This window comes from Mercenaria mercenaria, unplaced genomic scaffold, assembly GCF_021730395.1.
Source record: "Mercenaria mercenaria strain notata unplaced genomic scaffold, MADL_Memer_1 contig_3907, whole genome shotgun sequence".
Taxonomy (NCBI): Eukaryota; Metazoa; Mollusca; class Bivalvia; order Venerida; family Veneridae; genus Mercenaria; species Mercenaria mercenaria.
The window spans coordinates 60,423-73,451 of NW_026462093.1; the positions used below are offsets into that span (position 1 = coordinate 60,423).

The 13,029-nt window shown below is 36.6% G+C and overlaps 1 protein-coding gene across 1 annotated transcript in view; it reads right to left on the reverse strand.

Moving 5' to 3' along the window:
* The window catches only part of LOC128553509 (uncharacterized), a 54,477-nt gene extending 42,103 nt beyond the window's left edge, over positions 1-12,374 (reverse strand). The window contains exons 1-4 of the mRNA XM_053534690.1: positions 12,256-12,374; positions 11,844-11,944; positions 10,831-10,899; positions 7,584-7,723 (exon numbers count right to left, since the gene is read on the reverse strand). Coding sequence (XP_053390665.1) covers positions 7,584-7,723; positions 10,831-10,899; positions 11,844-11,944; positions 12,256-12,340 — 395 coding nt within the window. The 5' untranslated portion in view covers positions 12,341-12,374. The remainder of the gene's footprint in view (positions 1-7,583; positions 7,724-10,830; positions 10,900-11,843; positions 11,945-12,255) is intronic.
* Between the last annotated feature and the right edge of the window lie 655 nt (positions 12,375-13,029).

Genomic DNA, 13,029 nt, shown 5'->3' on the forward strand with positions numbered 1-13,029 from the left:
GGCGTTATTCTATATAGTTTTCAAAGGGAGTCAGTTTTTTATAAGGGGAGTCAATATTTTACAGGAAAGGAGTCACATTTTCTATAGAATAATGACCGGGGGGTCGTTATTCTATGGGGGTCGAAATACTTCATTACACCGGCACTACTCCTGAAGTTCGCGCTGACTTTTGTATGAAAACGTCACACACCAACAGCATTATAAAATATACCATTTATGATCTGAAAAGAAGTAAGCAATTCTCGCTGTATCAAATACGTACGGTGTTCCGTTTGGACAATCGTGACTTTTTATCTAAAACTAAACCGCGATGCACGATGGAACGATGACGAAAACGCAATGGCGCGATGGCACGATGATGAAACAACAATGGTACGATGGTGAAAACGCGATGGCACGATGATGAAATCGCGATGGTGCGATGGTACGATGGTGAAATGTCGATGTAATATCGCGTTTTCATCATCGTACTATCGCGTTTTCGCCATTGTATCATCGTACCATCGCGTTTTCATCATCGTACCATCGCGTTTTCACCATCGTGTCATCGCGTTTTAATCATCGTACCGTCGCGTTATCACCATCGTACCATCGCATTATCACCATCGTACCATCGCATTATCACCATCGTACCATCGCATTTTCACCTTCGTATCATCGCCTTCCGGTTATGTCATGCTCAGTGGTACAGTATATGTGTCAGTAAAATACATGCTTGATACAATCTCATTTTCACATTGCACTATGTACCTTCTACATCCTAACAATAATAAGCTGAGTTTGAATAATACTATGTGACCAGCTTTTTATTTACTTCCTTGCATACATAAAATACAAAGGACCTGGCCTTGAAGATTTTACAGTTTTAATGAACTGAGCACTGAACATTTTGTAAAACAGCAGAATCTAAATGGTTAATTTCGTCCCACAAAATACATTGAGATACATTCATTTTTTGTTGACAAAAAAAACAACAAGTGTACGGAACTACGCATTTCTAACCGGAAGGCGATGGTACGATGGTGAAAACGCGATGGTGAGATGGTGAAAATGCGATGGCACGATGGTTAAACCACGATAGTACGATGATGATAACGCGATGGCACGATGGTGAAAACGCGATGGTACGATGGTGAAAACGTGATGGTACGATAATGAAACCACGATGGTACGATGATGATAACGCGATGGCACAATGGTGAAAACGCAATGGTACGATGGGGGAAAACGCGATTGCACGATGGTACGATGATGAAAACGCGATGGCACGATGCTGCTATGGTGAAAACGCGATGGTACGATGATGAAAACGCGATATTACATTGACATTTCACCATCGTACCATCGCACCATCGTGATTTCATCATCGTGCCATATTGTTTTCACCATCGTACTATCGTTGTTTCATGATCGTGCCATCGCGTTTTCGTCATCGTACCATCGTGCATCGCGGTTTAGTATTAAATAAAATGTCACGATTGTCCAAACGGAACACCGTAGAACACCGTAAATACGTGTTCCATTGATTCAATGTCCAGCGAAAAGAAACTGGAATTGAAAAGGGGTAGGTGTATATATAAATAATGGATAATGTCTATAGTTATAATATCAATAAATGGGCGTGAAACTTTCTGCAGCAAGAATACAGATTGTTATAAAGGCCAAGCTGAAGCAATGGTTTGGCATGATCTGTGATTTGATGGGGGCTTCAGATAAGCCGATCTAAATATATCACCAGAACGTGTTGAAAACATCACGACCAGATTTTTTCGGCGACGCCGTCTAAATTCGTTTTCGTTACCTATGCCACGTGACTTCAGTTTGCAAATCAAACTACTTGATAACGCATTATAGATAATTTATCAAAGTGGAAGACTTATGCAACACTCTGCCTGATTGGACGAGAGTGTCAATTTCTTTCACTCTGTTGATTGTGCTACGCTGAGCGAAATGTAGACAAAGCGTTTATCCTAAACGACGCTGTTCACAGTTTTAAAGCTAACTTTGGCTCAGTATCTTTAGCAAGTATATTGATATATCTCAAAATGATAAGTAAGTTTAATAAATATGATAAAACCTGTTCAAATACCAACATATATCAAATTAAAGAAAGAGCTGAATACGGTCTGCGTATCACATGAATAAGGGTGTGATAAGAGTCTTTTATGTAGAGAAGTGCTTTTTAAAATATTTTCCTTGTTACAATTGTCGTCTGTATATGAAAAGGTTTCTTGCTTTTGTGACTTATTCAGATTGCATATTAAAATGAGTAGTTGTTTGCTTTGATATATTTGTTATAAATTATTTAACTGATTTATTATATATAAATATTTTTCTTTAGTATGGTATGCAAATATTGAACTCAGTTGAAATCTGTTTTATTATATATATGCTATATAATGACTGAATCTTTATTAGGCCCGCAGCCAACTTTGTTCAGCTGGGACATTTAACCCCTTTTAGGGGCTGCTAGAGCTAAAACTAGAAATGCCTTTATACAGCGTCTCATGAACAGCTTGGTGGATCTTTGTCATACTTGGTCTGGAGCATCATTATAAGGTCCTCTTCCAAATTTATTTATATAGGAACTTGGGCCCTATTAGGGACCACTATAGCTAAAAGTTGATATGCCTTTCTTTGCATTAACCATTAAAATGTAATGGATTTTTATCAAACTCGATGTGTAACAATATCGTAAGGTCTCCTGCTATTTTGTTACAAATGGGGATAGGGACCAATTTAGCTAAAAATATAAACACGTTTAATGACCTCTTCTCATGAACCGCTTCATAAATCTTCATCAAACTACTGCTGTAATTATTCGTCCAAGGATAAACGAAACAAAATTGCAACCCTACGAAACCTTTGCGAAAAATTAAAAGAGAACCATTTAAATTGTTAAAGTGCGGTGTTTAGTTTTGCAATTTGAAAAATGTTAGATGAAAGATGAATGTTAGATGAAAAATTCATAAACTTCTTTCCTTATTACAATTCGCCGACCATCATTTTTAAAGATATTTCTTGTTTTCATATTATTTATGTTACTACTTACTTCACATTGACCCCATTTCCGAACGTTCCCAATTACAGCTACTTCTCCCTCTCTCTCTCTCTCTCTCTCTCTCTCTCTCCTTCTCTCTCTCTCTTCCCTCTCTAGTGTTATAGATACATATCTTCTGTATAGTGAGAAACCAAAGTAGATACTACGTACAGTGAAAGCAATTTAAACTGAAAACAAGACATCATTCATACACTAGAACAATCAAAAACATTTGGACCGTATTTTACCGATGCCAGTGATTTATTTTTCATATGGGAGGAATAAAACTAAAAACGTTGGCAAATAAAGAAAGAAACGTGTGAATTGTTGTTTTATCTTGTACGTAGGAATCACGTAATCGGTAGGCATGCAATAGCATGGGTGATAAACGCTTGATCCAATTATCGTTGGGAATACACTTAAGGTAGCAGGGTACACTTCGAATTTAGGCTCCTGTCAATATTTTTGTGCCCCCCCATGAGTGGTGGGGGCATATAGATTTGGTCTTATCCGTGCGTCCGTCCGTCTGTCCGTCCGTCCGTCCGTCCGAAGTTCGTGACACGCCTAGCTCAAAAAGTATTTGATATAAATTCATGAAACCTTGCATGAGTCTTTATCATGATATGAACTTGCGCACCTCCTATTTTTTGTCTGGCTCCGCCACCTATTTTTAGAGTTATGGCCCCTGAAATAGTCAAAAATGCACATTATCACTTTGTGACGCGCCTAGCTCAAAAACTATTTGATATAGATTCATGAAACCTTGCATGTATATTAATCATGATATGAACTTGCGCACCTCCTATTTTTCGTTTGGGTCCGCCCCCTATTTTCAGAGTTATGGCCCCTGAAATAGTCAAAAATGCACATTTTCACCTTTTGACACGCCTAGCTCAAAAAGTATTTCATATAAATTAATGAAACCTTGCATGAGTCTTTATCATGATATGAACTTGCGCACCTCCTATTTTTCATCTGGCTCCGCCCACTATTTTTAGAGTAATGGCCCCTGAAATAGTCAAAAATGCATATTTTCACCTTGTGACACGCCTAGCTCAAAAACTATTTGATATAGATTCACGAAACCTTGCATGTGTATTAATCATGATATGAACTTGCGCACCTCCTATTTTTCATTTGGGTCTGCCCCATATTTTCAGAGTTATGGCCCCTGAAATAGTCAAAAATGCACATTTTCACCTTGTGACACGCCTAGCTCAAAAAGTATTTCATATAAATTGATGAAACCTTGCATGATTCTTTATCATGATATGAACTTGCACACCTATTTTTCATTTGGCTCTGCCCCCTATTTTTTGAGTTATGGCCCCTGAAATAATCAAAAATGCACATTTTCACCTTGTGATGCGCCTAGCTCAAAAAGTATTTGATATAGATTCATGAAACTTTGCATGTGTATTAATCATGATAAGAACTTGCGCACCTCCTATTTTTCTTTGGGTCTGTCCCCTATTTTTTGAGTTATGGCCCCTGAAATAGTCAAAAATGCACATTTTCACCTTGTGACACCCCTAGGTAAAAAAGAATTTCATATAAATTGATGAAACCTTGCATGAGTCTATATCAAGATATGAACTTGCGTACCTCCTATTTTTCGTCTGGCTATGCCCCCTATTTTTAGAGTTATGGCCCCTTAAATAGTCAAAAATGCACATTTTCACCTTGTGACGCGCCTAGTTCAAAAAGTATTTAATATAAATGGTTGAAAACTTGCATAAGTCTTTATCGTGATATAAACTTGCACACCTCTAATGTTTTGGCTGGTTCCACCCCTATTTTTAAAGTTATGGCCCCTGAAATAGTAAAAAAAATGCACTTTTTCACCTAATTATGTGCCTAGCTCAAAAAGTATTAGATGTAAATTCAGGAAACCTTGCAAGAGTCTTTATTATGATGTGGCCTTGCACTCTTGGCATTCTTCTTGAGAATCTTACTCTTATTACAGAGTTATGGCCCTTGAAATAGCCAGAATAGTGGATTTTTTTTTTTGTGACGCTCATAGCTCAAAAAGTATAGGGCCTAGAATAATGAACCCTTTTCATAAAATGTTTGTTGAGGCTATACCCCATTAAGACTGCAAACATTTGAATTATTGCCCCTTATTTGTGACTAATGTACCAGTGGGGGGGGGGGGGGGGGGGGTGCACACCCTGTGTCCTACAGACACATTCTAGTTAATAATTAGAACTTCGTGATTTTGGATGTCTATAAATTAAGGTGAGAGATAATGATTGTTAATTGTTTAAAAATTTGAACAGCCGATACATGTAAAATTCTGATGTCAGTTGTTAAACTAACTTCTGCTAGCCTTGTATGAATCGATGAGTCACCTTGGCGCGGAAAATTCAAATCACGGAAGGGTTCCGTGCTTGTTGATTGATACTCAGGAACATTTTCGCTATTTTGTGACAAAACGAGCTGGATGGGTCCCCATTCCGTTTATATCCTGTAGTTCAGTAGGGACTATTAAATTGAGAAATGCTATAAAATTGGGCATTGTTCCTGCCGCGGGATCATTGCAGGCTGTTCAAAAAGTGCAAAATTGATGATTTTGGCATGCTTTTTTTAATGGATGGTGTAAAACTTTCGTTTTGATAACTTTCTGTATTCTTGTATGAGAGTCCTATCTTGCCATTAATTAAAAGCACAAAACATGCACGCAATTTATAAAATGGCCACCCTGATTCTAGCCATTAGGGAAGTGCATTGCGACTCGCTACATGTAAGCCTGGCCGTGCCCAAAATTTTCGAATATAAGTGTACCCTGCTACCTTAAAATGAGTTGCGCGACTTACGGTGCTGGTGTTGCTCATCAGGATATACAATCGAGGTTGTTGGGTTTTCGTTTCCGTAGATAATGACATATTTACGGCTGTTTCCGAAAAAAAGCAAAATGCTATTCGACACACAAATGAATAAAGATCACATGTGTGAAACATCTGCTTCGTAATTTAAAAGTCGGTTTTGTTATCACAAAAACTGCTAGCACAGTCAAAAAGTATTGAATCATTAAAATGCGAGGAGACACTAGTTCTTTAAAATTTCACTGTTGTCATATTAATAAAGAGATATCACGAATCTATGAAAACGTTATGATAATAATGGACATTGTTTCTTGTTGATTTTGGAACGTTAGTGATGTACTAAATTTGGTTTTGACAGTGGATGTAAGAAACATTAAGCTTCCTGTCACGAATGAAATTCTGTGAATTCTGTTCTTCTGGCAATAGCAACACGAAAGATATTCAGTTGTATTCTTTGAATGTGAAGAGTTTATTTCACAAAGCAATAAAAGGTGTTATAAAGTGAATAAACTGACATATTTTGAAACAATGTTTTGAATAGGAACATAAGTGCAGATAAGTGAAGCCCATTATTCCTCACATATACACAAGAATTCTTTCATATGAGGAAGCCATCCACTTTGGCTTACAAAAGGCTTATTGTTACACTCTGATGCCTGCCTGTGCCTGAAATAATTGTTAGAGTAGCACTAGGTGTCTTCCTCCATAATCAAAAACTAGGAAATCCCGATTTGACTTAGATTACTAGCATATTTTTTCGACTTAATTTAATAACCCTCTTAATTGGATTCAGTGAGGTTATATTTCTGGGCATTTGGGATCATGAAGTGCATCCAATATCTATAAAATAGAGTTCTGCTTAAACCGGTGGTGTGAGGGTTGTTGCACTTTCCATTACCACTCATGAACAGACTCATTCAAACTGAGTCTGCTATTATTTTGCTTGGTTGCATTCTGTGCTGCAAAAGGATCTTCGTATAGATTTTATTAAAACACAACAAAACAAACAAACAAAACTAGTGCTTACATAAATAAGTTAAGTTTATTTTAGTCAGAAGTCATGTCAGACGATTTTCATAAAACACTTGTGCAATATTGTTATGTATGGACATATATATTCAATAAATTTGAATTTAAATGCTAGATTTTGTTCTTCTATCCTTTCAGTTTTAGTTTTTTTAGCTTTTTGTTTTTCAAACATAGATATTTTGTTGTCAACATTTTATCTGTGTCAGCATCTGTATCACGTAAGTTTTGCATGTAAGCAGGTTTCTGTAACACTATCAGGCCAAACGCTTTCAAACTAAGCCCAAGGTTTTCATATCATGAGATGACCTTACAGGGCAAGTAACATAACTCTAACAATTCTGTTGGAAAAAAATTCCATATAAGGATGTCTCAGAAAAAGAAATCTTCAAATTATCAAATGATAAGATATATGTCCGTTTCTTTATTTACAACTCGTAACAGAATTTATCTGATTCACAAAATGCTGTTTAGTTACTGTCCTCCACCATTTGTGCCATAAATTGTTGAAATTTATTCTTTGTCTATCCTGAAAAATAAAGATCAGTGTTAACTGTTTTGCGATAATTTTTCATTTCTGCTTCAGTACATTTTTAGTTTTTAAAGATTTCTTCATATGGCATGGTATAAATGTATTCAATGACAAAAAGAAATAATGGAAACATTATATTATACTTGCTACAGAAAAATACCATATCGTATCCTTACCAATAATGATAGATCCCACATCGCTTCTTGTGCAGTTCAGGTTGCAGTAATCATCCGTGCAGCATGCACGACAAACTGGCAAAGAACGTGTTACCACATGCACGGAGCGAGACGAAGGTGTGCACTACAAGAGTTTGTAAATATCAAGTAATGTTAAAATTAATATTTTTTAGAAAAACATTACATATACTTTCTCATTTCCAGGCCTTCCGGCGTTCCTACTTTTTCCTACTTTTTAGCTCGACTATACGAAGTATAAGGAGAGGTATCCTAATCGACCGGCGTCGGCGTCTTTCCATGTCCCCACTTTGGTTAAAGTTTTTTTTACACTTTCTCTTTTTTCTAATTATCTCTGTAATTACTTGATGGAATGATTCAAACTTATAAAACAGTTATTCCTCATCATCACCCACATCATCTGACATAAGGGCCATAACTCTGGCACCAATATTACATGATTTATCCCCCCTTTTCACTTAGATTTTCAGGTTAAAGTGTTGATGCACTTTCACTCTATCTCTGTTATTACTGAATGGATTTGATTCAAACTTGAAATAGTTGTTCAACATCATCACTCAAATCATATGACACAAGGTGCATAACTCTGGCACAATTTTTTCATGAATCATTCCCCCTTTTACTTAGAATTTTAGGTTAATTTTGATGCATTCTCCCTATATCTCAGTTATTATGAAATGCATTCGATTCAAACTTGAAGTAGTTGTTCCACATCATCATCCACATCATATGACATAACATGCATAACTCACCATTTTTTAATGAATTATGCCCCTTTTGCTTAGAGTATACATATATAGTATTTTGATACACTTTATCTTTACCTCTCTTATTACTTAACATTTTTGACGCAGACTCAGGCGATTCTGCAATACAAAATGTATCTTCATCCACCATTGGAGTCATTAAACACTCCAGTGACAGCTCCAGTTTCCTCAGATGTGCCCAGTTACACTATCCAGCATCGAAATAGTCGAGTACGCTGTCTCCTGTGACAGCTCTTGTATGCCTCCTACTTTTTCCTACTTTTTGAAGAAAATCTCTTACTTCATCTACTTTTTTGCTTGACATAAACAGGAAAAAAATTAAACAGCCTCTTCAGTAGTTATATCTGCAGATGATGGACTCTTGATGTGTTGTTGGCAGTTTCTGGAGCCATTTCGTGCCTCCTGCAATAAACTGCCTCATATCAAGGTACCTATAATCCTACGAAACCATATGGGCACACTGATTCAAACACAGAAACTGCCAGTCAAGACATTTTGGGTCATCATTCTGTTGCCAGTGTACAGACCTGGGTCCAGGGCTGGGCTGAGGGGGCTCATGCTCCGCCAGTTGGCTGAGAAGGACTCATCAGAGATGCATCCTATCATTTTGGCAAAGGAATAATTTTTTCTCAAAATTTAGGCACAGAAACGCTCGAGAGGCCACAATTTCATAAATGTATTTCAAATTCTTTTCAAGGGGAGAGTCCCCTGATCCCGCTCACCGTCAAGAGGAAAGTAACCCCACCATGACCTAAAATACACCAAAGGCCACCATTTTATGCCTGTATTTTATAAAAAATCTAGGGGAAGACCTCCCCCTGACTCTCCTTACATAGGTAAAGGTACCCTTGCAATACCTACCCGCTCTCAGTGCTCGCTGTGCGCTTTGGCGGTGATGTCTTTGTTCTAGACTGGTACCCACCCAGTAAAAATGCCTGAATCCAGGCCTTGTGTGGATGTAGTATTAACAACTATTAAGGTAAGCATTGCAAATTTTATGTGAATAACCTCCTACTTTTCCTACTTTTTTGTCCGCAAACCTCCTGCCTTTTCCTACTTTTTTGTGTAGGGACTTCCTACTTTTCTCCTACATTTTTGCAAGTCCATGCTGGAAGGCCTGCATTTCTGTGAAACCAAATCACGATGGTCCGATCCTCTTAAATGTAAGTTTTGACTATGTATAATCTCAAGGTATATACTAGTATTTCTCAAACAAAACATTTATTTTGTCACTGATAAATATTTAATGTTAACATATCTTGAGTGAAAATATTAAATTAACCTCTAACTGAAAGGCATGATATACTCGGTGGTTCCCTTGTAAGATTTCGATTCCCTGCTGCACTGGCGCCAGACCAGAAAGAAAATGCCTCTGTACATGTTATACCCTACCCCTAGGTATTCTATAAGAACCATAGTCATGAACGGGAAAATATACTAACCCGTTTCAATCGTACATTTCTCAATTTAAACCCGCAGTTCGGTGAATGAGTACCTAGTATATTGAACAAGCAATAATTAAACTTCCAACGTGCACCAGTCACATTGTCTCAATATTCCATATTGCTGAAATTATCAAAATATTTTATGCTTTCGTCAACGTTACAGAAAAAACTTGCGTGAACTTCCCTAATGAACATCCGGTCTAGAGGTCACGGCAGTGTGCACATGTTAGGCGAAACGTAAACAAACAAAAAAAGAATTTAAAAAGTTCACAATTTTACACTAAAACTCGAAATAATGAATGAAATTCATCTTGTATATGATTTTTAATTTGAAATCATACATTGGTCTACATCTGTTCTGTTTATTTTATTCATTTTGCACATTTATGCTGCATTTTCACATATTAGCGAACACGTGTAGTAAAATGACGACTGGCATACATTTTCACAACAGCCAATCAGAGTGGTTTTGTAATCTAGAACGGAACTTCACCAGGGAAGGTCAAACAAGTTTTTTGTGTAACGTTGAAAAAACTATAAACTACGCGTTGTTTTTGTAAGATAAGAAGTATTGAAGAAATGTGACCGGTACACAATGGAAGATAAATTAGCACTTGTTTGATATCCATAGTACACATTTACCGAACTGCGTGCTTTAGGTATGAAATGCGCGATAGAAACGGGTCAGTATATTTTCCCCTTCATGACCATTGTTCTTATAGAATACCTAGGGGTAGGGTATAACATGTACAGAGGCATTATCTTTCTGGTCTGGCGCCAGTGCCCCGCTGTAAGCCGACGACCCGTATGGATGCCTTACATTTTGTACATATAACAAACAGATTTAGCTTATGAAATTTGAAATCTTCTGTATTTTTAAATATCCTCCTAAAAGTTGAAGCCATTGAAAGTCTCCAGGAAATTACCATAATATACGTAACCGAAAGTGTCTACACGTAAACAAAAACGTGCAAGTAAGTGAAGAATGATATGTTATTTACCTGTCCATATGCACAGCCCATTTTGAAATGCGAATGCTCGCCCCATCTGAATTCTTCTATGCTACAAGACTGCAAAATATCAATGATTGCTACGTATTGTAAATCTTGTATATAAAATAGAACTTTCTTAAAGTTTTTCACGTAATCGAGATAGAGAGTTCTTGGATTTTCCAATTTCTGCCGAGAAATTAATGAGCAGATTTATGCTCTATGTCTTGCATAGAAGACTGAGATTTGTGTAGCTCAGTTCTTAACCTGATGCTAGCCATATGGTTCGATCAGCTGAGGCAAAGTCACGGTCAATTACTTTGTCAACATTGCCCTGTCTTATCATATGTATTAAAGTAGAAACAGATGCAACAATGAATTATATGTTCTGCTCAGGTATCTAAGTATCTACTATAATCTAGGCATCAGCAGCTATTGCATTCAGTGCACCACTCATTAAAAAATCATTAAATGTATAAAAAGCAGCAACGTGAGAATACCTGCGTGACATGTAACTTAGCCAGAAAATGTACTTGACCGTCACATATTAGCGAACGTTCAAAATATACTTCCTGTGTAATTTATGTTTACGGTCACTACAACACGACATTGTACCGTTTCTGCTATTTTTTCGTTATTCAGTTTATGTAATGATTAATGATATTCATCTCTGATATTAAACAATAAATTTAGACTGCAAAGAAAATGTAAGACAACCGTGATTTCAAGCATAATGTTCCTGCAGAAAAATGTCAACTGTGGTGGTACTTTACTGCATACAAACTTTGTCAAAAAGGTGCATTTTTCTTGTTAAAACAATCCATTGCATTTAGTGTTTTCAAATTGTTGATATAGTTTATATGATCTTCAAAACAGCATTTTTTGTGGACACACTTGTATGAAAATAAGCAGTGTTTACTATCTAGAACGTGTACAACAGGCTATTATTCTACTAGAGTAATACTTAGTAGTTTTTATAAATTAAACAATGTATTCTAACTGATCTTAACATTTCAGTAACTTGCCTCATCTTTTTCACATAATGTGAGTTTGTTACAGTCATTTGGGGTCCATTCGTGTGGACAGTCGTAGCACATTGGTCCGCGCTGCTCACGTGGTGACAGACCTACAATTTCGAAATAATTTATGTCATACCGTGAAAAATACGTGCAGGTTTTACTCACTGAAAAACACTGAAATGAAAGTCAGATCTTTAAATCCATCTTGACAATCTTTCGTGTGAACTACTAGTATAAAACTGTTTTACTACAATTACTTTTATCGTATTTTTGTAACACCATGTAAGAAAATCAATTTCAAGAAACCATGAAATCTTTAACAAAGTGTTGAACAGTCGATGTAACTATTTCTTCGGTTGCACTGTTGTTTCACCTTACCAGACTCGTAAGAAACTAAATTCAAAGAGTGTTTGATTACCGGTATCACCACATCCTTTATTGTTGCAGTAGTTCTGTGAGCAACACTCGACACATCTATTAGGCATATGTTGAAACGAGTTCATTTCTTTTTGACACGTCTTTCCATGAAAATAAACAGAAATTCGCTTATAAAGACAAGAACAAGTATTCTAGAGGAAAAGCCAATTAAGCTCCAAAAACGCTACCTTCGAAGTCCTACTACAGCGTAATGTGTAGGTGTGCGGACACACGCACGCACGCATACATACACAGGCATGATATACAAAATAAAACATATATAATCGAGGACGAAATTAACATAAAGAGCAACACAGAGAGGAACCACCTTGAAACGGTTAGTGGGAAATTTGAACTGGTTAATGGTGTATTAAACCTGATGGTCGGTTGGCTAATGCGTCGCAACCCAGACTTTAGGCAATGGTTGAGCTTAATCACGAAATCATTCTACCCTTCAGGCAAGTTGCAAGGGTGGATATCCGTCTAAGCAAAATTTCTGTAAAATTTAATGACTACTTTAAAACGTTGGCGTTTAATAAATGCAATTTAGCCTTATATTGGCATTTTGGATGCTGAAAATAAAAATGAATGTGACATTTAACAAATCTTGCAAATTGCATAAAATAATTAATATTTTGCTTTAGTACGTTGTTACGTCCTACTTTATGTATTATATTTCGAATGAAATGTGAAACGTTGGGGTCGACGTACTCCACTCATATTAGAGAATATACTTATGAATTTCTAACCATTTATAAAGAAACATCAACTTTTC